General features: G+C 40.8%; 4 protein-coding genes across 4 annotated transcripts; 2 read left to right on the plus strand and 2 right to left on the minus strand.

Annotated features, from left to right (window-relative positions):
* Window positions 1-3,885: 3,885 nt before the first annotated feature.
* On the minus strand, window positions 3,886-4,820 carry LOC115445011. The gene has a single exon (XM_030171048.2). It carries the CDS (start codon window positions 4,621-4,623, stop codon window positions 4,105-4,107), a length of 519 nt encoding a protein of 172 aa, XP_030026908.1. The 5' UTR covers window positions 4,624-4,820; the 3' UTR covers window positions 3,886-4,104.
* A 1,319-nt stretch (window positions 4,821-6,139) lies between these two features.
* Window positions 6,140-8,087, plus strand: LOC115445016. The gene is made up of 3 exons (XM_030171053.2): window positions 6,140-6,423; window positions 7,195-7,264; window positions 7,702-8,087. The coding sequence occupies exons 1-3, from the start codon at window positions 6,175-6,177 to the stop codon at window positions 8,016-8,018; spliced, it is 636 nt and encodes a 211-aa protein (XP_030026913.1). The 5' UTR covers window positions 6,140-6,174; the 3' UTR covers window positions 8,019-8,087.
* A 673-nt stretch (window positions 8,088-8,760) lies between these two features.
* LOC115445010 (rRNA methyltransferase 2, mitochondrial) lies at window positions 8,761-10,896 on the plus strand. Its single transcript, XM_030171046.2, has 2 exons — window positions 8,761-8,978; window positions 9,190-10,896. The coding sequence occupies exons 1-2, from the start codon at window positions 8,898-8,900 to the stop codon at window positions 10,444-10,446; spliced, it is 1,338 nt and encodes a 445-aa protein (XP_030026906.1). The 5' UTR covers window positions 8,761-8,897; the 3' UTR covers window positions 10,447-10,896.
* Window positions 10,897-17,346: 6,450 nt separating this feature from the next.
* LOC119189198 lies at window positions 17,347-20,774 on the minus strand. The gene is made up of 3 exons (XM_037438251.1): window positions 19,206-20,774; window positions 18,195-19,162; window positions 17,347-18,106 (listed from the first exon to the last, which is right to left on the minus strand). The coding sequence occupies exons 1-3, from the start codon at window positions 20,772-20,774 to the stop codon at window positions 17,347-17,349; spliced, it is 3,297 nt and encodes a 1,098-aa protein (XP_037294148.1).
* Between the last annotated feature and the right edge of the window lie 6,266 nt (window positions 20,775-27,040).

Genomic DNA, 27,040 nt, shown 5'->3' on the forward strand with positions numbered 1-27,040 from the left:
GTTCAGCTATTTCTGTGTTTACTTGTAACATACATACAAATTTTCATATTTATAGTATTGGTAAGAGTAGTAAGATTATAATCGATATCATTGGCACTAAGTAACATTCTCGCACAGGACATGCATCCATCAATTAGTACCTAGGTACCGACCGAGTTCACGCGTCGATTCGCCAGGTAGAAATTGAGCTTTGGCGAAAATGGCATCGTACTGAGCGAACTCTGAACTAATTGGCGATGGAGCCGACGGTGTTGCCGCTCCGCTACGGGAACGCATCGTCGAATCATTTCAATTGCCTAATTAGATTTAGGTGGCGCCATGGTACTAGTTCGATTTCGTGAGAGCTGGTGGCCTAATTGCACGGACGGTGGCTTTTCACGCCCTCCTGATAATCTTATTGTCTAAATTGACAAAAGGAGACTTTGACCTACCGCACAAAGCTCCAATTGTAGGATCGTTCATCCACACGCTTCTATTGAATTTCCAAAGGACGCTTTGAAATTTGAAGTGGGTAAATAATTTCATTAATTGTTCTCGGTAGTTTTGTTTTTAAATTGTCCTTAAATTTCGGTTGAGCGAAAATCTTAACATAATGATAACAAACAAGGGTTTATAAAGCCGTAGCGGCCAAACCAACCCACTCCATTTTTTAAAGATCAAAAGCAACGTTTGAGAGGCACGCGGGTCGAGACGGGCTTGATATCGGATACTTGATATATTTTTGAGGCTTTGCTTCCCGTAATCTGTTTACGGGGGAGCCGCATTAACTTCCACGCCATTTTGAATCTCGATGCATATGAGTGGAGAACAGCGCAGATACCTTTATTAAATTTCAAATACCGCGAGCACTGCCTGATGAAACTTTCATGCGTTTGATGTGCTCTCGAAGCAAGTGTGCATTTTGATCAGTTTTCTATAAATAATGAAATAAAAACTCCACCCCGAAAGTAAAATATAAAACACAAGTATCACAATTTCTAAATTCTAATATAACGTGAAAATCTATGTTTACTGAATTTTATGCTGTTAATAAAATAAAAGTAAACATAGTTATAATAACTTTTACACAAATTAAAATAAGCAATCACCTGAGATGAAACCATGAAGCCTGATGGTAATTAACCAAGGTATGAGCAAAGGTACCTAACAGCCAATTTAGTATTGTACATTTAAATTCCATTATTTTGATTGATTGCAACGTTGGATGGCGCACAATAGATATGCTAATTGTGAGCCAAGAAGAAACTATCAGCTTGAAAACACTTCGAATTTCCAGTAACTCTCTGTGAAATTAACACTTATTCATTATTGTTATGTAAATTTTGTTTTTATATGTCTTTTGTGTTAACTGTATTTAGCATGTTAGGTACCTAACTAGAATGATCTACACTGCTGTGATAATCGAGAGGGCAGTGAGTCAAGGTTATGAACTAAAGAAAATAAGGAATATGCCTAAAGTTAGTCATAATGGAAAATAACTAATGACACAAATGCGAAAGTTTGTGAAATGTTTGGGTGTTTGTTAAAAGTAAATTTCCAGAATCAGGTAAACGGATTTGGGTGAAATTAGGCATACGGGTACACCGTGTCCTGGGTTGACAAATAGGTTAATTTTTATCCTAGTAATTTGCTACCGTGGGAATCCGTTTTTAATAAGTAGTTTGTGCTGACGTCTTACAGTTGGCGCCATGAATCGCTAGTGTTTTAGAGATATTGTAGCGGGAAAAGCTTTTCACGCGTGCGAACTCGTGCAATTTCGTCATATTAAATTTTAAAGGCCGAAATATCCATGATTATTAATTATTTTTACGTTTTTCTTTCAACTGCGAGAACTAATCACTAACTAGACGTGAATTTAAATTCTTTACTTGCCAATAATTGTTTAGTTACCCAGATTAAAGGTGAAACAAAATGTATGAAATTGACCTTGAGGTATCGCCTTAAGTAGTGTGCTATATTTTCCTTAAAAATAAAACGAAAATTGTGAAAAAATTGTAAACGAAAATAGATTTTATGCAAATGCTATAAATTATTTGGTTTATAAAAATATTGAAAAACACTATGAATATTTTTCTACTTATAACAACTAAACTGTTTTGCTGCAAATAATTAAATCTATGTGATTATATTTTAATCTTAAGTTTGCGTGCCCTGTGTGCTGTATTCATTCCGTCTTACGGCACATAATTTATTGTATAGGTAACACAATTGTATACAGCCCAAAATCAATCTATTTAAACGCTGTTTTTTTTTTGTTTTGCCAGCGTGCATGGTTGATTTGCTTAATCTGTGGTAGGATGTTGCCTTGTTGCCAAGTTTTTCACATTGCCGCGTCACTGAGCCGCGCCATAACTGGATTGTGTCAACCTACAAAGCAGTATTCTCACTATTTTTTTACGTTTTCAATTACATTGACGCGCTAAATTATAATGGGCTTTTTAATAATATTTAAAAGGAGTGAATAAATTAATTAAAACTGTTTCAATTTTTGCAAACGCAGAGACCCGCTGCCCGCTACAAAGGACCTAATACACCTCTAGAGATGAGTGGATGCAATACACCCTTGTCTTTCAAGAAGGGAAAAGCCATAATGTTATGTACGAATTATTCCTAAGTGAAAGATGTAGGCACCTAGATACTGAAATTCTAAAACAAGTTATTCTCGTCCACATAACAAGTGACAAGTGCTTGATAGCATTATCTAGTTATGAATCATATTTTAATCTTAATCTAGTGTAGTACCTATGTTATTTTTATAAGTACCTCTGTATAGGTATGTTTTGTAGAAAAATATCCAGGTTTTATTCAATTAAGCTGGTTTTCATCCAAATTCATTAAATAACATTTTGAAGTCTTGGACATTGAACACTTTAAATTAAAACCATATATAAAATAATTTTTAATAATAAAAAGTGCAGCGGCTTTGCAGTTGATGCTTATTCATAAGTATAATATCTAGATAGCTGCTACAAAAACATCCAACCAGAAATAAAATCGCAAATAAAAGGGAGATTAGAAACTACCCCTGTTTATAATTTACTCAGTAGTTTAATAGTTTTAGCATTGTTATACAGGGTAATGTTCTCATTGACTTACTTAATGAAACCAGATACTTATAATCTTGAGAATAATTGTAATAAATTAACTAATCTGTAGGTGTAAAATAAAAATGTGTAAGTTTCGGAAAAAATAAACAGCAATAAAATGTTACTTTAATTTACATGCCTAAATGCCACTACTACTCTAAGAGAATTCGTAACAACAATGTTACTAACGGTATTCTTGCACTTTCAGTCACAAATATATTGACGTAAACGCCATATTCGCACGAAACTACAAAAAAAAAAAATGTAAACCCGGGATTTATCCACTATTCATAAACGATTTTTGGCACAATGCTAGTAGAGGTAAAGATGAATATGTGTTTTTATTCATTAACGCCATGTCAAAATAACTTTATATAAACAAAGATAATGTTCCAAAATCGAAAAGTGTATTATTTTACAACTATAAATTGTATCTGTTTTGATAAATACACTTGAGAACGAGAACAATTACTAACAAAACGCTATTCTTTACAATATCGGTTTTAAAAAAATTGTTTGGCAAAAAGTCCATCATGGCGGAGGTTCGCGTCGCGTCGCGAATCGCCAGGGAAATCACTTGCGACAGTAATTATATGTTTTTACCATCGCGTCTTGTTCATAGTATGTTGTTCACTATGCTCTATTTACTGAGTTTATGTAGTTTTTATGCATTTAGTTTTTTTATTTTTTACGTATATGCTGGGCATGTCATTTTAAATATCTTTGGAGCTTTGTACTTTGAATATTGACAAAAAAAAGGATACATTTTGGCAACCTTTTCAACCATTCAAACCATTAATCCATGCGAAATTATTTATTACAGATCATTTTATTATTGAATGAAAATAATTTTGTGCTTATAATATGTGATTTATCATTTTGGAAACATTAATGTGATTCAAACCTTATATCATGCAATATATTTAAGAAAAATATAATAAACTAAGTAAATAAAATAAGTTATATAAGTTTAAATAAAATAGAAAAATACAAAACATAAATATCTTCAACAAATTAATTAGTGTTTAGTCAGAAATTGTCCTTGTATCAAAGTCGATCTGCGGCTCGGCGAGAATTCCACATCCACCTGATCACCCGCGTCTCCTTGTTCTATTCTATCATTATATTTGAAGTGAACACCGCCCATCCTTTGAGACGCAGATGCGATTATGGATGCTACAGTGAACGAGGGATGAGGCAAATCCGGGATTTGAGAAATATAATAATCGCGAAGTATCTGTCGCTCGTCTATTTTGATTGACGTATCGCTGATATCGGTTTGTTCAGTCGTACGTGAGTCTTCTAATGAATAACGGGATAAGTCTGTTTGATCACTTGACACCATGACAAAGTCACTTGATTCTGACGTGTCACCACTAGACACTATCACATAGTCACTAGCTTCAGACTCATTACTAGAGGATAGTCGATGCTGGTAGTATGATAAGCGTAGATGAGAATAATCGTCGATGAAACAGTTCGTCATGTTTTCTTCCTCTAGTAGTGTTAGTTGGCTCTCGTTATCTTCTGTTGCCATTTCAGATATTATTATGAACACTGAATTTATAACTTCCTTGAGAGATCCTTGGGGGAGGCCTATGTTCAGCAGTGGACTTCCTGTAGCTGAGATGAATTTATAACTAATAATTACGATACAAGTAGGGCTTACGATTTGTGCAGTTAATTGTAGTTATTCAAAATTCTATCTACCCGCGTTACCGAATCTCAAAACGTTTTGTTAGTGCAATGTCCATTATTTAAATAATTATTTATATATTTTTACTGGCGACTTTGAATATATTTATATAATATTTTTGAAATATTTTAATAATATAACTTTTGATATAATAATAAAATGTATTTGTTTTGAGACAATTGGTGCCTGCGAACCATTAAAATTTTCCTTTCATCACTTTTTATTTTGTACAATACAGTAGAATAGTCGCGACGAGCCTTATTAACTTCACTTTGATGACAATAATTTCTTGCGTACAAGGAAAACCTAACCCTAATTTCTTAAACACACAATTGTAGCCTTTATTTGGATAAGATAAGACATTTATAGATGCGCATAGTTTTTAATATTTTATTTTAAAGTTGGTTCTAATGCAATTTTATATTTTTAGTTTAGCAATTGAGGAATAAAGTTAAATCGAGAATATAAATTGCACATTGTTGTTACTAGACTAATTTATATAAAAGCGATTTCCACAATAATACTGATATCTACATAGCATTTAAGGAATTTAGCATTTATTTTACATTAAACCTTGTGGTTTAAAGTAAAATATAGTTTAAGATTTAAATTTCTATGTACTACGTACCTGGCAAAATATTTTATGTTTTTAGTGAAGATCCTCATTAGTATCTTTTTTATAATAGCAGTCAAATGTAATGCAGATTTCTAAGGAATTTTATCCACGGAAATTGAAACTATTACTGTGATGCAGCAGGCATTGTGTCCGAGCAGTTCATATACGCGAGGTCAATAATCACTACACAAAAATTATTGCCTAATTCACAAAATATATCTGTTTCTTGTCTGGGTACTGTGACGCTGGAAGTCAGACGATATTTTTGATAGGTACCAATGAAATAAGACCTATATCTCAATATGGGGTGATCTAATTATGTGTCTGATCAGATCTATGGAATCAAATAAAATAATACGTTAGGTGTTATGTAAAAGGAAATTGCTATAGTTAGTTTTAAAATGTATTATTTTTCAATTGTACTTATATTATAACTTTGAACTAATTTTGCTAAGAACAATATTAGATATTCTTGCCTGTTCTTTTCCATAGGAAACTGCTTTCTGAATTACTGGCAGAGTAAAAATTTGAGTCTTAATAATGTTAAACATTTTATTCATTCGAACAATTTATATCATTTCGATTTAACTACATGTGACGTTCACATCTTTGAGTCATGACAGATTCCCCAGTTTCCAAATCGTAAGATAAATCTATCAAATCGAATCAATCTTGTGATAGTTCCGATCACGTTGTCTTATCTCGGAGATAAAGATTTATTTCTTGCTATAAAAAGTCCACACTCAGTTTCGAATACCACAGATTTGGACTACAAAATGAAAGTAGCTCTTGTTGTATTAGCTCTTATCAGCTTAGGCTGTGCTGCACCTCAGCCTAGGAAGGTCTTCCACGAGCATTTCGAGGATTTCGTCGATGTCATTGTCGAAGAAGTTGGTGATGAGTTGATGCACTTGACGGGGCACTACCTGGAGTACGATGACTTCTGGGTTGCATTTAACTACCTGAAGTCAGAGAGCTTCAGAAATTTGGTCGACGAGTTTGAATCATTGCCGGAATTCGCAGCTGTAAGTTTTTTTTATATAAGGGATCACATAATTTGGTGTTGTAATGTAAATGGCGGTTGGTTTTAGGTACATTTTTGGGGAGTGAATATATTTTAGTATATATTTTGCATCTTGCAGAAAGTGATTGGAAATAAATACCACACCTGATATATAATCTACTGAGTCATGTTTCTTAGATTAGATTAAGTTGGGGTAAGATCGGTTCAAAGGGTAATGTCGTTGATTAAAAATTACCTACTGTTAAACCCGACAAAGTTTTCTAATACCGACAACTCGACTTGTTATTCAATTTTGTAATATAGTACAATCGTTTGCCACTGAGTTCGTTTGAATTATGATTTAGTAGGGATCCTGAAACAACGGTCTTATCGCCTAGTCATTTCTTACCCCATCTTACCCATATTGTTAATTGTGTTTTTTTTTCATCGTAATAATAAAAAAAATATTTACTTAGTGTCAGAAGATTTTAATGAAACCCCAGGAGCGTAAAAAACTACCTTGTAACTTTGATATAGTGGTAATTGGTAGTAGAGTATATGAAAAGTGTCTGTTCTTGATTTTTATTACCATTGATCAGTGTTTTTACTTGCAAAATATTTTATTTATTGACAGTGACAACCAAAATTAATAACTTGACCGATAGATGTAAATTTTTAATAGTGACTGGCCATGTGATTGGCTTAGCACTTTCTGGTTTTTACTGTGTAAAATTATTAGATATGTTTATATGGTAAAAGGATAAAGAGGTTAACTAGATATATATTTTTTAAGGTGGTTGAGTTCCTCGAAAACGACAACATTGACATCAGGTTCTTCATTGATATGTTCCACGAGTTCATTGGTGAGTGAAATTTACTCCTGCAATATTTTAGTGCCCTTAAACCTTAATTGTTTTGTCACTCAAATATCTCAACTGACTCTTTAAATATTAAGTGTCATTAAATAGGTTATAGACAGGTATTTGAAAACTTTGACTGACATATTGAAAACTTGGTGGTAGAATCTATTTTGTATCCGTCAGAATAGGACCGCCATACACAAGATGTCAGTGGCCCACATAAGTGTGTCGCGTTTCGGGATATGTCTGTGTATATACGGATCAAACATAATTGGGCTGCCGAAGGATAATGATCTATCGTCAGTCAACATTCTATCTAAAACCTTAGTTTGCTTACCATCAGGTGTAGTAGGTAACTTTCCATGCGGCGTGCATCCTATATAAGAAACCCAATTACCCAATAACATAAAATGCTAATATATCTTCTATTTTCCTTACAGACGAACTTGAATCGATGAGCAGACCAGTGGCACGTCATGCAACCAGTGGCACCAACTTTAGCGCTTACATTAACGACGTAATCGCTACATTCCCCAAGGCTAAGCTAGCAGCTCTTTACGATGAGAAGATGGCTAATGATGAAGAATTCAGGGTTGCTATGGAGAACCTTTTAAGCCCTGAATGGGATGCCGTACTTGAAGCTTTATGGACTAGCGACGTTTTCCAAGCTGAAATCAAGACTCTTGCTGAGTATGGCATTGATGCCTCTGTCTTATATCTTGAGATACTCGCTATTTTTGGACAAAATAGAATGTAATTGTTGTTGAATAAACACAGTGAAATTTATATGTTTTTATTTGACTTATTAAATTATTAACTAACAAAACTCATTTGTATTATTATTTTTATCAGTTAAAAAGGCTATTATAGATTCTATTATATCAATGTTTTAGATTTGTAACATACTTTACTTGAGCGTTTAAATTGTACTTTTTGCTGTTTTCATTTATTTAGCTTCAGTCAATATTAATTCTATCACTAGTTCGGAAAGCAGTTCTCACCAGAGAAGAACGGGCAAGAAACTCTGGTGTTATTCTTTCCAAAATCAGTTTAAGGTATGAATTAAAGTACAAGATACAGTGGAAAAAAATACAATTGGTTTTTTTATTGTTGTTTAGAGCAGGTCACTCATATGCTCGCAAAATATAATATTTTTTATAGGATAATCAATAAAATTGCTATACGAGTTTTAATTTAATCTTTTTTAATTTAAAATTGCTATACGAGTGCACAAATCTCTCAGGAATCATGAAATATGATACGTATATGGCGATTGTAAAAAATAAGAACATCCATTATAAGATAAATACAATCAAATATTTTGTTGAATTATGTAACATTTGGCACAATAATGTAGTACAATCAAGTACACTATTGTAGTAGCGTCGCTTCCTCATTTTATTTTTCATCAAGTGCCAATGGAAAAAAAAATCTGACTTAGTTTCATTCTTTGTATTTTAAACAATGCTGCAATCAAATGGCATTGTTTATTTATTTTAGTTCGCGTTTGTTATTAATACCATTCAGCATGAATATATCAACAATGAACGCTATTCTCATTTGGTGGCTAGGAAAGAAAAGTCAGCTCGACTCAGCAGCACTTACATTTGATTCATCAACATCACAAAAGTAAAAAATGAGAAAAGTATTTGCTCTCTTAGTTTCATCGTGTATTGGTCTGGTTTGCGGGTTTATTGTTCCCTCCGGTATTCCCGAGGTGAGTAATCAAACATATTTTTATTTATTACGTTTCATTGGCAAAGTAAATGTTATGCTTTATTAAATTTACTGCCTTTTATCTAAGCGTTTTTTTCTAGTAGATACATTCCATGGCAGTTTTTATAGAATACAAAATTATTTAAAAAATATAAAAGAGGACGATGTGAAGTCAAATATCCTGTAAATTGAATAATGAAATATTGTTGCAGTTTATTGATGAAGACACGGCTATTTTAGCTGATAATGACGCCACTAAGCAAGACGAAATGCAATTGAGTACAATTAATCCGGGATTTATTGCGACTCCCGACGCTGGAATGATAATAAAAGAAAATAAAATTAATATTGAAAAAGTACGTGAAATAGATGACAAAGCATTGTATGAAAACTCTATAGATAAAGAAAATAACTTAAACGAGCGCTCTTATGTATATATAAATCAAAAGTTTATACCGCCTGCTCGCAAAGGATTTCATCGTTCAAAACAATCCAGAAATAATACACAAAACAAACAAAATATTGTTTCACCTATAGCAAGGAAGGAAATAACAAACAAAAGGCCATTATCAACGAAATTTTCATATGGATTTTTCCAACCATCTTTAAATGAAATGATTATTAAGGATGTACATAATAATTATATTTTATCAAATAATCAATGTGAAGATTGTCAAAAAGGGAAAAAGACGCATGGCTTGAAACATAGAAAGTATGACAAACTTAATACGAATAAAGGTATTGATGACGAATTAAGTTACGTAGAATTATTAAAACCACCGTATGTAAGAACCGTTAACAAAAATAACAAAATAAAATATAATTATCCAAGTGTTAATGACTTTGCTCCTGCTTTAGTGCTCAATACAAATAATGATAACAAGTACTCGAATCCAGAAATTTCGTCAACCGGCATTCAAAAAGAAATAATGAAAAAAAATGATAATTTTGTACGACTACATTCCACACAAAACCACGATTTAAGTAACAATGAGATACCTCATAAAGATGATAACTTAATTTTTGATGACAATATAATGGATAATTCCGACCAAGCTTATACGCCTTTAGAAGAAACTCCGGAAGAACGACAAGAAATGGAACGGTTTCAAAAAAACACTTATGGTGAACAAGTAACAGATGAGAAAATAAACATCAATTATGCTGATTGTAATTACAAAGATTGTGTACAAACAAATAAAAAGACCCAACGTAAAGTTACTAATTCAAAATGTAAATGTCATACAAAAGGAGATTCCAGACTAGATTCAATAGACAAGAACATTAAACAAAAAATAATTGGAAAAGGAAAACTAAAAACTAATATTAAAACGCACTTAGGCGATCGACGAACATCGGATGAACATGACTACGATAATATCGTGGTTGAAAGTGCTAGTAGAAATCTAGACGACGAACTAATGAAAACAGTAAACAAACTAAACTACACTTTGCAAATGTACCGTTGAGATCCTAAAACTGGAAGGTAAAGCAACGGTCAAGTTTTTAGATTCCTACCTGTATGACATTTGTAATTCCTAGGTCATTCTGACTGTGGTAAAAGGACTTTTTCATAGCAAAGTGCTTCGTGTGTAGATCGCGATAACGACTGTTCAAAGCTATCGCGATTAAGATCGCTGCGCGCGCACCCCCTTCTGACTACCGTTTGTTGCTCCGAGAAATGAAAAGCAAACACTGTAGAACGCCAACAGATGTCCAGATAGCCAATAGAGTTTTCTCAGATATACTACGCATCTGGAAGAGTACGCTTAAATTTTAGTATTTAGTAGTACTTTTTTATTATATTTTCAATATTTTATATAACCAATTTGTGATTCTCACGCACGTATTCAAAGACATGAATAATATTGTCTATTTTTATATTAATATTTAAAGCGTATAACCGCATTGCTATATTATTAATTATAATTATGTCAAATATATACTAATTGATTAAATAAACCGTTTTATTACTTTAATTAAATTGTGCCTTTTCATTCAATACACCAATTGTCTGCCAATAGGATTTTTAAACCATCATATTTGAAAACTATATTATACTTTACTACTCCTCAATAGTTTAACAGCCCTTCCAGTTGAGTTACATCTTATACTTTCTTAGCAATATTTGTCCAGGGAGATGACTTCGCTCGGACCAGCGTCATTGTTCGAAAATATTTGTGCCGCCGAATGGACGATTTGAAAAATTCACGATTGCCGATGTTAATGTTTGTATAAACGTACGAATGTTTACTAAACATGTGAACAAGTTGTCCACTTTACTTCGTTGGGAAATTAATGTTGAATCGTAGGCTGTTTCAATGGACCTGCAACGTAGAATAATAAAAAAATTATATTCTGCAATAGCTACTAGGTAATTTCGGCATGGAAGCAGGTACGTTCATAATAAAATAAATAAAAAATAAAAATAATTTATTTAGGACAGTAACAAGTATACAATATTGGACTATAGTAACCATAATAACTGCATTAGTATAAACTGTGTCGCAGTTATTAGGCCCACCTCAAGACTTAATTATAAAAATAAATTTAATTGTACACAGTTCAGTTGACAAAATAGCCAAAAGAGAAATAAGAATAAATACTTAAATAAATAAATATAAATACATAAATAGATAAAAACAAACAATGAGTCATTAAGTGGAATTATAATTTTAGGAAACTCACAAATCTTAAACGTATGTGTGTGTTTATAGGGTTGTATGTGACGAATTTATTTATTTTAAAAAAGATTTTGGTTGTAGAGTATAAATTTTTCGGTGTCGTCATAAGTAAGGGTTCTAAGCCATTCAAAGATGCGGGCTTTACATTTGTAGAATGTAAGAGGGTAAATAGTTAATTCTTTATTTATCCTATTGTATAGCATGGAACTTATGAAGTGGAATTGGCGTGAAGTAATGACGAATCTACTTGGATTTGTAGGACAAACATAAGTGGGTCTACGCTTAATTTTATTAAGGGCAGGATCAAATAAGAGATTTTTATGTTTTCGAAGAACCACATGATATATAAAGAGCTGTCTGACAGTAAGAACTTCACACAAAGAGTACAAGTCATATGTAGGAAAGCGAATGGGTTTGCTAGACATGATCTTTAATAAACCTCTTTGGGCTATCTCAGCACGGAGGAGAGATGTTTTAGCAACACTACCCCACACAGTAATACAATAACACAGAATAGACTGAACCAAGGCGTAATAAACAGTTTTTAATGTATGGTAGTCCGCACTTTTACTAAGCTTCTTGAAAACATAAATCAGTTTTCGAAGTCGAGATACAACGAGGTCAATGTGGTAATTCCAAGTAAAGGTACTATCAATAACCACTCCTAAATATTTGATATTGTCTGTTCGTGTCATATCAGGACAACTGCATAAGTGGCCAGAACCGCAGACTTGTTGGTATTTATGAGCTTTGATGGTAAACGAATGAGGAGGAAGGGAGGATTTTCTGGCTCCGAAAGCAATAAATTTAGTTTTGTCTAGATTAAGGGTAAGTAAATTAGTTTTTAACCAATTCATTATGGTGATCAGCGCACATTCGGCATTATATTTAGCTTCGCTCCAAGTAGTGCCCTCAATTAAGAGAGCAGTATCATCAGCGTATGCCAATATTTTACAGTAAGGAATAGAAATATTACAGAGGTCGTTAACATAAATAAGGAATAATGTAGGTCCTAAGACACTACCTTGTGGTACACCAAAGGAGACAGTTTGCTCTTTGCTGATAAAATACCGTCAATACTAGAATTGTAAGAGAAACACTACTGTTTTAGAAATAATGAAATAATTATTATAAGGGATATTTAAGTCACCAGAAATCTTACTAAAAATATCGCTATACGTTAATATAAAATGCAGACCCTACCATTTTTTAACATCTGTTTTTTATTCAAAGCTCATGTGGAATGAATAAAATTTCATCATGAATTGACATCATTTATGAACGGCATAATAAATAAGAAAACAATACCAAGTTGTCGCCAATGCGATGTACTAATTTGAAAATTCTTATGTAGTTTGCAACTCTTCAACAGGTTTCCAAGTTTAAAACTTTCTCTTGAAATCGTGAAGCGCCTTTCAGATCTGACGATGTGCATATTTTATATCACATGGCATCGAGCCGAAACTTAGAGATGCAGATATGTAATCAGAGTGATGTACGGGGGTCCAAATCCCCCTTGTGGGTTTAAATAATTGTCTTAAACTACACAATTATTTTTTACAGTACGAACGTATTGACCTTGACTTCGTGCGTTCACCATCTTCAACTAAGGCCTAATTTACCAAACACATAATATTTTATCGCACAATATACATTAATTATGGCTGACAGAGTGAAAAGTAATATTAAAATAAGTAAATTCGCATAATTATTTTTTCTAGTAAATACAATAAAAGCTGTTATCAACATCAATTATCCACAAGAGAAATTGCCACTTGTCAACTAAACATTTTGTTTATTACTTAGAAAAAATAATAAGTTTATCCGGCGTAGCTATTGAATAGGTACAGAATAAAATTATTATAACATAAAAATTATTTAATTAAATTAGAGAACTTATTGTTTCTTAGAAGACAAATTACGTACATTTAAGATAAAATTATGATTTACATCAATAAAACAATAGACGCCCTGTAAAGGTTGTGTAGTTCGCTCCCACGAGCTCTCATCTCAACGAGTTTCTTTCCTCAAGCCCAACATCTGCTTAATTATGTAGATGCGAATGATCGTTGCCATTTTCTTGTTTTATGATCCTGGAAATGACCCTCTTGGGTTTGACAACGTTATTAGATGTTTTCTTATAGTAATTTAGTCGACGGTAACCTGGTATATTCGAGTAAAATACTTTTACTAGTGAGAGTGTTTTGTGTTTTATATGGCAAGAATGTATGTAGAAATGTTTATACTTTTTTTTTTTTTTTACCATTTGTCCATATGATATAGATTTATAACAGACCAGACACAAACTAAATGCAATTAATATGATATTCACAAGCGTCAGTGCTTAAAATGTAGCAAAAGACACGACACGTGTCGTTTTATTTTTTTTGGATTGAGACTAACACGTGGTCCGACGCATTGGTGTGCTGAGCGTTGGTGTCTTGATCAATGACAAATTTAAATGACATCGACTTAGATGTCGTGTTTTTTTGACAGTCTAAGGAGGTTTAACTGTTCACAAAACGACAACGTTAAGAACTAGGATTTCGAAAAACAATCGTGTACTGCACTGTGCTTACAAACAATATTGAGTTTCATAGCATTATAAGCTAGCCACGATGTCCTCGAAATACAACAGTATACCTGCACTGCAGCTTGACGGTTTAATAATTAAATTGTCTGGGAAAAAAAAATCCTGATAACTAACTTCGAAGATGCTATAGGTTGTCTTTTAGCCTTTGAGGTAATAACATATTCAATAAAATATTATTATAAAGTACAACATTATGATCAAGAACTCAGAGAGCTTGCGAAAGATAGCTCACGTATAGTCAACAAAGCACGCGGTCTGCGATAAAAATTCAAAGAAAATTAGGTAGTGTATTTCTGAAAGTAAAATATTGAAGCAGCCGTGAACATATTAATATTGCGTGACGTATCACTGCCAAGCTTCGTTGTTTGCTTCATATTATTTTGTAAAAAAAGTGAAATATATGATACACTAAGTGTTTCTTCTTGCTTCTCCCACGTAAGTCTTACATTATACTAATATATAAAGCTGAAGTTTGTTTGTTTGAAAATTTTGTCACTAATTGGAAGCTTAATTACTCCTGAATGCTATAAGTTACTTTTTATGCCGGTAAAACTTTTACACGCGGGTGAAGCCGCGAGCAAAAGTAAGTCCTGAATAAAACTCCCATTATGTGCTCTTCGGTGATAAAAACTGATTTGTAAATCCATGGTCTGTTTATATGGCAAATTTAATCTATTCACCAGTTTCTGCATTTACTTTAAACAAACATCCAAACTTTGGGATGTATAATATCAATAAGAAGTTCCTCAGATAATTTTTGCGCGGACATATTAAATCTGTTCAGTTATGTTTTTTATCTAACTATAATGAAGTTTAACCGATTAATATTTTGGGGTTTATATTTCGCATTTTAGCAATTTAACTGAATTATGAATAGCAATTACGTTAGTCGAGGAACACCTTATACATTGTCTTGCTTATTCGGGTTCTCCTCTTCCTCTGGCGTAGTTTTCTGCAGCACGCTGAAATTCGATTTGGACTTACTTATATTATTTTTGTTATCGAGCTTGTAAAATATCGCTTCTTTTAAACTCCATCACGTCAAAATATAATGACAATGACAAAGTAAATAAATTAAAAATCTTTCACCAATCCCACTAATTAAATATAAAGTAATTCAACCAATCACAAATTATTACAAAAATCTTGACCTACCCACAAACCTCGTAATAATTCATTAATCCACGTCCCTTTTCATCCCGAATCACATCCAACCATTAATCAGATTGGTGAAACCTCAATACTCAATAATCGTGCTTTTATCCTTAACGAGGCCTTATTTACCGGTAAATATGGAGTTAATAAAGGCAGGTAAATTAGTGTTGAATTTCTTATCAGCTCATTTCAATAGGGCGGTACATCAATCAATCGCATGACAGGCAAAAATTGAAAGACTGGAGATATTGGGCGAGATATTGTGTTGATGTGAAATGAGGAAATTTAGGGCAGGTTGTGTGTTAGAGGAAGCAATAAATTTTGTCAAGAAATGTGATTATTTATAACTTTTATTATTTATGAATAAAAACATCACATTTGTCATTTTACCAAGCGCCTTTTTGGTTAATCTGTGGTACTCTTACCATTTTTTTTTTTTTTTTTTTTTTTTTTACGTAGGTAAATCGTCAGTTGACTATCTCCCGCCTTGGGATGGGCGGGAGGGCGTGTCAGACTTTTACCGACTAAGAACCTACGGTGTTCCCATCCTTTGCCTATGTGCCTAGGTCCAAGATCCGGTGGCATTGAGACCTAGGCAGGCACCGGCCCTAAAGGGCCCCGCAAATTACTCTGACACTGCTCTTCGAGGCGCGCGTGGAACACTACGCGCCGAACACACGGGCCGTTGGGGTGTTTCGGGCGACGGGCTACCCAATGCTCGTCACCCGACGGTCCGCGCCTACGGAGGCCGACGATCCTCAGCAGACGTTCGACGCCCGCGTCTTGTGCGTCTGCCGTGGCGGATGGGACGTTGGGCGCTTTGGCGCCGTATCCGCTCCGCCACCTCCTTTGCGAGCATCACGTCCTCGCAGAAGGAGGTGACTGCGTCCCACTCTCTCGCCCCGGAGCATGGCTTCTACCAGGCCCCGACGCGAGAGGTCTCCGCCACCGATGGCCGTTGAGAGAACACGGCGGGGCTCAGCCCAAGCTGGGCACACCTCCACCGTATGCTCCACCGTGTCCTCCGGCCGATCCGCACAGTAAAAACACGCGGGCGTATCCTCCACCCGGATCCGATACAGGTACCTGCCGAAGCAGCCGTGACCGGTCAGTACCTGCGTCGTCCGGAATGAGAGGACGCCGTGACGTCTCGTCAGCCACACCTCGAAGAGGGGACTTACCGCCGCTATCGTGGCGTGCCCAGCCAAGGGTTGCGACAGTCGTTGTCGCCATTCCGCCATGAGGTTCTGCCGGAGCTCCGTCCGCCGCGCGGCAATTTGTCGCGGTAGCGGAGCTACGCCCCGGCTATGCGCCTCCCCGCGCCACACATATAGTGACGCAAGGGACCTTCGCCTCGAGACCCCATGGCGGTAGTCCGGCAAGGAGGCCCGCCGCCTCGCAGGAGATCGTGCGGTATCCCCGTATCAGCCGTATGGCCATCGCTCTTTGTGGCGCGTTCAGAAAGCGGCCTTGCCGCCGCGCCACAGCTGCGGACCATACGGGGGCACCGTACAGGGCCATGGACCGCACGACTCCTGCGTAGAGCCGCCGGCAGGGAGCATTTAGCCCCCCCAGGTTTGGCAAAAGACGCCGCATTATGCAGGTGAATTTTACCAACCCCCCCGGCCATGAAAGCACATGGCCTCGGATTTGTGCAGCGCCACCTCGAGTCCCAGTTGTTGGATTCTCTCAACGACTGTCGCAACCCCAATTGTAGCCGCGTCGACCGCCGCCTGATGCGACCCCCCGTGAGCCAAAACTAGCGTGTCGTCAGCGTAGCATACCACGCTGACGCCGCTCGGGAGGTCGGTGCGCAGCACCAGTCGTATCCGATGTTCCACAAGAGCGGCCCCAGAACCGAACCCTGCGGAACACCGCACGACATCTCTCGCCTGATCCATTCCCTTGGCGACCGGGGTAAATGACGGCCCTATCCGTCAAGTAGGCCCCGACAACGCGACGGAGGTAGGCCGGCACCCGGTGATACCGGAGTGCCTCCCTGATACAACTCCAGGGCAGGGTATTAAAGGCATTGGCGATGTCAAGCGACACCGCCAAGACGACCCTACCCCGGGAAACAGCATCCCCGTCGCGAGAGACCTCACGCGCATGATGGCATCCACAGTAGAGCGCCCTCTGCGGAAGCCAAATTGGCTGTCCGCAAGATCCGGCCCAACCCTCGTCAGGTGCTCGACGAGGCGGTCTGAAATAACTCTTTCGAAGAGCTTGCCCACCTCGTCGAGCAGGACGATGGGCCGGTATGCGGACGGACTGTCCGCGGGGCGCCCATGCTTCGCGATGAGGACCAGTTTCCCCGTCTTCCAACGAAGTGGAAACTGGCCCCTCTCCAAACATGCCGTGAGGAACCTCTGAAGTCGAGGCCCGAGAGCCCCCAAGGCCAGGACCCAGGCTTTTCCAGGCAAGCCGTCGGGCCCTGGGGCGGTGTTCTTGGCCTTCATCTTGGCCACCGCCACCCTCAAGTCTACCCCGGTCACCGCGGGAACAGTGACGTCGTCGTCGTGGTCCATGCCGGGCGCCGCCGGGGGCGGAGCCATGGGCGGAGGAGCGTGCTCCCCTCGCGCAGGGAACAGAGCGCCAACGACGCCCTCGACCAGTTCCTGCCGGAGACTCTGCGTCAGTGGGGCGCCCAGATGCGGAGCTTGCTCCGCACCATTTTGTAAGGACGTCCCCACGGGTCTGCGTCAAGAGACTCCAGCAACTCCTGGTGGGCGCGATTCTTAGACTCTAGAATCGCGCCCGAGAGAGCGTCTTTGCGTCTCTGTACCCCTGGTATAGCTCCGCCTCTCGAGCCACCGCATCCACAGGCCGGATGCGGATTTGGCGGTACCTGGTGTACCGGCGTCGCGCGGCATAGCACGCCGCCTGGAGCGATGCCAGCTCCCGCGACCACCAGTACACCTTGCGCCGCGCTTGGCTTCGGCGGACTCGGGGCATTGCCGAGTCGCAGACAGAGGACATAGCCTCCCGGAACCAGTCGGCCTCGTTATTCACATCGTCCGGCCTGACCGGTGCTTGCACCCAGGACTGGACGATGGAGGCTTCCAGGAGGAGCTCCCTGTCCAGCTGTCTCAACGCCCAACGTGGACCACTTGGGGCCCGTCGGACTGGCGCGCTCGAGGGATCGGTGGAGACGTCGAACCGGATATACCGGTGGTCCGACAGCGTCTCCACCGCCTCCATTACTCGCCAGTCGACAACACGCTGCGACAATGCGGGGCTGGCAAACGAAATGTCCACCACGGACTCACCCCGCATCCGCACACACGTGGCGACGGAACCCCTGTTGAGGACGTCCAGGCCAACCTCCAAGGCCCAGTCCTCAACCATTCGCCCCCGTACATCCGTGTACCGGGAACCCCAAGCCTGGCTCTTGGCGTTGAAGTCCCCCAGCACGACGACGGGAAGCGAACCGTACTCGACGACGACGTCACTCAGCTCCCTGAGGGAGTTGTGGAACTCGGCGAGAGTTCGGCTCGGAGAGAAGTAGCACCCCACTACGACTATCCCTCCGAACCGAGCTGCGACACAACCCTGGCCCCTCTTCACCCGCTCGTGGGTCAGGGTACCGGCGGCGGCCGACGCGATGATGGCCACCGAGCCGCTCAGGTCCTCCACCCAGTCATTCCTGGGCGGGACAAAGTACGGCTCGGAGACCACGGCGATATTAATCGACCACCGCGCCATGCTCTGGAGCAAGAGATCCTGAGCTCTGGCGCAGTGGTTGATGTTCGCCTGGAGAAAGCGCAATGGGGCCATTAATGGCATTCCATTGCGCTCTCTCCAGAAGTAGCAGCGGCAGCGCTAGCGGGAGCCGCGGCGGAAGCGGCAGTGGAGGCCGTGGGCCGGCGTTTGCCCCGGTATTGGCGGGAGCGGCGCAGGCTCTACTCCCCGCCCGGTGTTCGGCTGGCTTGCCAACCGCCGCACAAGCTAAGCAGTGCGGCTTGTCGGCGGTGCACGAGCCGATTTTATGACCGGGCTGACCGCAGCGGAAGCACAACGCGCTGCGGTCGACCTCCGAGGTGCACCTTACCCCGACGTGATGTCCGGTCTGACATCGGTAACACCTCAGAGGCTGGGGCTCGAGCAGCTTAACCTGCGCCGACACCCAGCCCACCAAAAGCCTCCGGCCCTCAGCCACCACTTTGGCCGCCGTCACGGGGCAACTGACCGTGATGGCCAGCATACCCGCATAGTCGGGACGTAGGGCTCCCGGCTTCAGCTCTTCAGCTGAGCATCCCGTGGTCCCGACAATGGCGGCCACCACTTCCTCCACTGTGACGGAGTCATCCAGACCCGATATGCGCAAGCTTACGCTCTTTACGGGTCTGGACACTCTAGCCTCGGCCGCATCAAACGCCGCCCGTAGCTTTGCAGCTAGGGCGTCCGCGACCGGGCCACTGCTAGCTCCCGGGAGCTCGAGTTTCGGGCTCCGGTTGCGGTTACTCTTAACCGCAACCCCCCAGCAATCCCAATCTCCGCGGGGTTGATTAACCCCTTTGCCTTGGAAAGGAGGTCCGCGTATGTCCCGCCCTTCTTTACCGCTTCCGGCTGTAGTGTGACGACTACAGCTGCGGTCTTCGGGGCGCGAAGCCGATTGGCGACGCTCGGCTCCTTGGCGCGCTGCCGCTGCGCCTTCCGCCGCTCCGTGCGTCGGGTCTCTCTTTGGCCCCCACCACTGTCCAGCCGGCATCATCAGCAGGCAAGAGAGTAGGTGGGGAGCCGTCTCTGCCAGCTCCGCCGGCTTCGCCGCTCTCCGCGCAGCCTTCGCCTTTTTGGGCTTATCTGCTGCGAGCGTCCTCTGGGAGGCCGGAGGCGGAGGCGGCGGAGACGACGACGACGGCTTCGTTGGCCTCGTGGATGGCCCTGAGTTTTGGCTCGTCGGGCCGGACGTCCCCGGCGTGGGTTGCGGAGCCGCGGCGGCCGCGTAGGACGCAGCCTTCTTGGAGCCCGCCAGAGGTGGCCGGAGGACAATGCCCTCCAGAACCGCGAACCGGGCAGAGAGGGCACCGATCTCCTGGCGGATGCCCTCTCGTATCAGGCTCAGGAGTTGTTGCCTGTCCGCCGGCTGCACCGCACTCACCTCTGGAGGCGTCTCTACAGGACGAGAGGACTGAACGAGGGCTGAGGCCCGGCTGGACTTGAGTTCCGCGTTCTCCCTAGAGAGACGCTCAACCTCCGTCGATAGCCGGGCGATATCGGCCCTCATCCCCTCGTTACCCGACTCGGGTTCCGACTCCAAGAAGGTGGCCGCTGCTGCCGCCATAATGGAGGCCGCGGCCTCTTGCGCAGCCTTCTCTTTCGAGGACCGCAATTTCTTTTGGCGGACACTCGCAATCGCCGCCATCACGACCTCCTCAAATTTGGCCCTTTTCTTCTCGGCCTTTTGAGGTCGTGCGGCGATCGGGTGCCGCCCTCCTCGGCGAGCTTCCCGCTGTCCCTCGCTTCTTTGAGGGCCCGACCCTTCACCTTCGCTCCGCGAGACGCGGAGTGGGATCCGCCCCGTTTCCGGGGAGCGACGCACGAAGCCTTTGCCTCGCCGCCCTCGGAGGACGTATCCCCGATCCTGCACCTGATCCGCTTCCGGAATGGCTCCGCCGCTGCCGTCTTGATCTCCATAGATCTGGTGCCCGCGACTGAGCTCCATCCGCTAACCATGCTGGATGCTGAGTCAGAGTCTGACCCAGCACCCTGCGTTCGCTCTTCGGCCGCGACTTCATCACGCGGACGTTCCCCCACCTTGGGAGTTCGCCCGCGCGATTCCTCGGCGGACTGTTTGTCCCCTACGGGACGTGGGCCTCCTCGGCACCTATTGGTCCCGGCTCCTTCTTTCTCCTCCCCCTGTGCGTCTTTAGTTTTAATTTGTGATTCCATTTTTGTTCCCACGAGTAAAAAACTTTTGTGTACTGGCTCAAAATACTGTGGTTCGCACTAGCGACTAAATCAAGCTACCCATTAGCCAAGCTTACAACCCCCTCACGGTGCGCCGCCGCTTGGGGATTTGGGGTAATTTTTATAGAGGATTTCTTCCTCGCGGTCCAGGCAGTTAAGCCAGTGAACCCTCGGTCCCCGTAGATCAAGTGTGTCTGACGCTTACGCCAGAGACACTTGATCATGTTTGGGGTTACGAGATTTGGCGGCGGCGAAAGAGGGACCACTCCCCCTTTCGCCAGCCCGGTGACAGGGTTAGTGAACACCGAGCCCGCTACTACTCCCTCGCTTACCCCTTATTTCAGGGGCAAGCGACCTCTACTGGTGCGGTCTCTGCGGCAGTAGTGCCGCAAGGACCGCATCGACCACGCCCACTCGACCACGTGGTCGTACTCCTCCCTGCCTCCCATCATGGACTCTGCTAGCGCAGAGCGCCATATGGGGAGAGCCATCAGGCTATCCCCCCAGCCCCACCCGGCAGAAAGTTAGCCACAGCCAACAATCCCTCCTTTCCCGCCCCCCGCGGAGAGATTATTGACTGTGCCCAGGGTGCACCGGCCCGACGACTGACCTTCCCCCCGGACGTATCCATAAGGGACCGACAGCAATCGGACACGCGTGGAGGTTTTCTGCGTTGCACCCCGTGGTACTCTTACCATAACATAAGATTTAATATTCATTCAGAATTGCGGTAATAATAATAATAACAAGCCCGCAGGGGCGGCTTTGTGGCGAGCCGACGGTGAGTGGCGACACCGCGTTCCCTGATTCCGTGGGGGCTAAATGAGACCCCCTGACCCTTGGCTTGCCTTAACTGGCCGGCTAGGGGTGGAAGTCGCAAGAGCTAAGAACCTCTGCTCCAGGGTGGAAGTGCTCAATCTGCGTAATAGCGAGGAAACCCGCTCCGGGACGCGATAGCGACCCGCGATGGTGAAATCGGTGCACACCTCTCAACACCCTTAAGCCACCCACACCGGTGTTGCGTCCTTGGCTTACGCCACTTATGGGATGCCCATCTAGTGGGGGCAAGTCACCGCCTGCCTTGAATACATAAGATTGAGACATTTTACTTGGCAGGCGTCCCGTTGTCTCAATCAATAGCCCAGCAACCAGTCCAGCTAGATCCCATCCATAGACCCAGTATAATTCCCATCTTTTCTGCAATAGTCCCTGCACCTTGCAAGCGCTGTCTTTGGCTGTATTTCCTCCATAAGTATAGACAGAGAGAGTACTCGCAAGGTGTATAAACCCCAACTAGAGTAATGTATCTTAAAGGGGCCTCTACCTGTTGGATCCATGTCCCCACGCAAGCCTTCCAAAAGGACCGGCCTTTATGCCGTGATTTCCCGCAGGAAAGATACAACATAATAATAATATCAGCCCTGTATTGCAGCAGCCCAGCAGTGGGCAAATATATAAATACTTTCCCACTGCTGAGCACGGGCCTCCTCTACTACTGAGAGGGATTAGGTCTTAGTCCACCACGCTGGCCTAGTGCGGATTGGTAGACTTCACACACCTTCGAAATTCCTATAGAGAACTTCTCAGATGTGCAGGTTTCTTCACGATGATTTCCTTCACCGTTAAAGCGAACGATAAATTCACAAAGAATACACACATGATTTTAGAAAAGTCAGAGGTGTGTGCCCCTGCGATTTGAACCTGCGGACATTCGTCTTGGCAGTACGTTCCACACCCAACTAGGCTATCGCCGCTTTTAGAATTGCGGTAAACTACAGCACAAAACATGTCACTATACATAAATATTGCTCATCAACATCATTTAGTACGAACCATATATAAAGCACATGACATGCACAGCTCCTGAAGTAACCCGCGAACTTAAAGTGAACTCACAATTAAGCAGTTTGCGGAGTTCTGTCCGTGATAACAACTACAAGTTAGAACGCAGTGCTATCGTGCGCAGAGCTCACGTCAAGTGAATCTGTGGAAGAGCATTATACAGGGTCATTTCGACATTGCGTTACTAAATGAAACCACGTGCTTATCTGCTTGAAATTAACACTGTACAGTTAGTTTCTATAACGCAGTGCTATCGTGCACAGAGCTCGCGTTAAGTGAATCTGTGGAAGACCATTATACAGGGTCATTTGACATTTCGTTACTAAATGAAACCATATTCTTATCTTCTTGAAAATAACACCTTATTTATAATCATTGCTTAAAATTGTCGGAAGTCCTAGTGAAAATTTAACGTTATAATTAATTAAAATATAAACCATTTTTGCGGCATCGCGTGCAATAATTCCACAGATTATATTATTTATTCCATATTCAATTACCTCACACAAAGCAAATTTGGAAGCGATTCAGTCTTTCGATTGTGGAATAAAAGGATAAAAAACAATTCAACCAAAATGTGCCATCGAATTGCGACTTCCACGTCGATTGTAGACAAAAGGCTGCGAAAGTAATAAATGAAATATTTTTCGATTATTCAGATATCAGATCCATCTATAATCGAAGTTATTCTTGACTGAACGACGAGCTTCTTTGCTATTAAATATGATACACGAGATTAAAGATAATTGGATTGGGTATTTCAATGAATCGTTATGTTCAATCTTGTGAAATATAATTATCGTCTTTATGTACAAAATATATTTGTTCGAGTCGACTTGTTGACCACATTCTCAACATCGCGGTTGTGCCAACTTAGATCTCGACGTTAATAGCAAATCAGCCTTAGCTCTGATTATATTTGTTTTGTTATAAAATAGTCTCATGAATATGTTTAAAAACTTTAATGAAGTTCAATGTGAAGTTTGAAATTAGTTTTTCATTGTTCAACTTATGTTGTGTATTGTGTCATTTTTATTTATTATTTTCGTCGCAAAGCACACTAATTAAAAAGCAAGAATCTGCAAACTGAATATTTTATTTAATTATAAATTCCTAGCGTTATTTGACAAAAAAAAAACATTTTTGAAAGAGTGATTAATTCAAAAACATAGTTTGAACCTTACTTCTTTCCCCATATAAAATAGTTATAACCAATGATCATTTAAAACGCAGTATTCCTGCAAGTCAGGTCGCGTGACACAACATCTAAGGGTAACTACACACGAATAGATAATTCCCTTTGTGACCGTATGTAAGCGTTTTAGTGAGAAAGTATGAATAGGGTCTGACAGGACGTTTAGTCTGCACTTCTATAGTTTAAGGCATGTTCAGTTTAGAAAACTTGAAGACGAACTTCTAGACTCATGTTAAAAACACATGTGTTGTGAAGCGCGGTGCGTAGCATCTACAGGAGTGTTTAGAAACTACATTATTTCTGACGTAGGTGGTGGGTGTCTTGATACGATAGCCCGTATCGGTAGTGTACCACTGTAATGTCTATTCCTACCACCAAGAATTTACAAACGTTTTGTTCTAGTGTTAAAGGATATTGTAGCCAGTTCAATTACTAGCCATTATAAAAATTAACTAGTATAGAAGTGTGCTGGCAATGTCGTTCGGAATGATAGATCGTGGTATAAATATTTTCAATGGAAACTATGGGGAAAAAAGCGCCCCTAAAAAAAGGCCACAAATGCACTAAAAAGACGTGAACGAAGTCACCGGATCGAACTGGATAAAAAGACGTCAATGCGGAAGGAATTGAAGATGTTAAAGAAGGCTTACACCGAGAAGGTCTAATCATTAAAGGTTATGAGTACATGCGATCCACGTAGTACTTTGTTAATTCAAGGTTTAGGCGGGGAGCTACTGTTAATACGACAAAATACATTATTAGGGCCAAGCCATGGAAACGGGCTAAGCGGCTTACGACACAGCGGCGTTAGCTCCACTACTCTATGTCAGGCATCTTTCTTATTCCCTCAAATATCTTTCTCGCTCCCTCGTTGCTGTTGACACAAAATCGCCCGCAGTGCCGCTCAAGCGACGACTACGTGGCTTGACCGTATGTTTGTATTGATACCATATGTACCGATATGATTTTGATATGATGCGATTCAGTAGTATGTTTCCGCGTTAAATGTTCTTTATCTAAGTACTTGTGAGTTGCTAAGCAGTTGCTGAGTCTCAAATCATCATATGACTAATTTGATAACGTATTTTAAGCTATATTTGGCATATAGATAGACTTTTTGCGTCTGAAATGCAGATACTGGATGAAATTACTGTTACTCATAAAGTTTTTATATTTCTGTGAGATAGAATTTTAGTACCGAAAATATTGCTTAATATTTTTATTACGAATACTATAACTGCTATCGTGGCGTTATTACCGTGCGACTGCAGTGCTGAGGTCTCGGATTCAATCCCCGGGTCAAGCAAATTGATATTGGAATTTTCTACTCAGTATCAGCCCGGGGACTAAAATTCTGGGCCGATAGGCTCGCACTAATCACATCACGAGACGAAATACCCACGGGGAAAGTATGTGCACCAGTTGCGCCTCTGCCTACGCCTTTGGGGATAAATCGTGTGACTTTGTCTGTATGAATACAATAACTTTCTTTAGAATGTCCTATTCTTATTGTTATACGCAAATTAAGTAAATTGTTTTCAACTTTGTCTTACAAATGGTACTTCGAACTAAGTATTGATTCATCTTTATTGATTTCACCTTATTTTGTCAACTGCAGTTTCTGTTTCTCAGTTATGTGTCACACAAATTCATTAAAACTACGGCATAATTAAAATACGACGCGCGTAGCCCTCATTCATTTTATTAATGCACGCTGCGTACTGAAGCGAAAGGTAGCAGTAATAAAATGCAATTTTAATATCAACCCTGTATCGAAATACAAGCATGTCACCTTTTAAAAATGTTCAAGTGTTGTGTGTATGTGAATTGAGAGTTCTGTAGAGAACAATCAGTAATAATCAGGTATGTCGTAAGTAGGTTCGTGGCTTGTCAATAAATCAGTTTTTTTCTACATTAAAGCCAACAAGAATCTTCCACGAATGACGGCGAAGTCAGTTATAGAATTATATTTATATAATAATAATAACAAGCGAAGATAAAATCTACCTTAACTTTACATTAGAGAAAAAAATCATCAAAAGATCGTACTGTAGAATTTAAAAACGTGTCTTAAAGATACCTACATTGAAATGCACTTTGGCACCATTTTTTTTTCTAATCTTTAGAATAAACGGCTTTACCGCTTTACCGCGATAAAATCCGAAAAATAGTTTAATTTTAATGTCTAACTTTCGCGTAACCATAAGAAATCATTATAAAGGTCTTTGTTAGTAACCCACGGAACTCTGTAAAATGTGCAATGTGCTTCGGTGGCTGGTCGATGCGACGCGCCCGGCCACGCCGTGATGTTTCACACAGTAATGAAATATTTTATTGCACGACGCAACAAAGGCTTCACGGAATTCCAGCGGAGATGTTACACAACAATGTACTCAGATTTTTAGTAATTCACAAGTGCAAACGAGGTTTTATATGAGTTTTTATTCCGTACGTGACGCGGAATCGTACCGGGATAACTTTAATGCGGACTCGAATAAAAGGATTCGGATTACAATATTAACAATGTTTGCTTTGTCTTTCTCTGTCTTTGATGCGTGTTACCTTGAGTTTTGAAGATATATTCTGTAATATTAACAATCATCATGACCGTTTTATGTAATAACAAAATATCTATACTAAAATGTAATATGAACTGTTAAGATTATAATATAAGCAGTCAACTT

This window comes from Manduca sexta, chromosome 13 (genome assembly GCF_014839805.1).
Source record: "Manduca sexta isolate Smith_Timp_Sample1 chromosome 13, JHU_Msex_v1.0, whole genome shotgun sequence".
Classification (NCBI taxonomy): Eukaryota; Metazoa; Arthropoda; class Insecta; order Lepidoptera; family Sphingidae; genus Manduca; species Manduca sexta.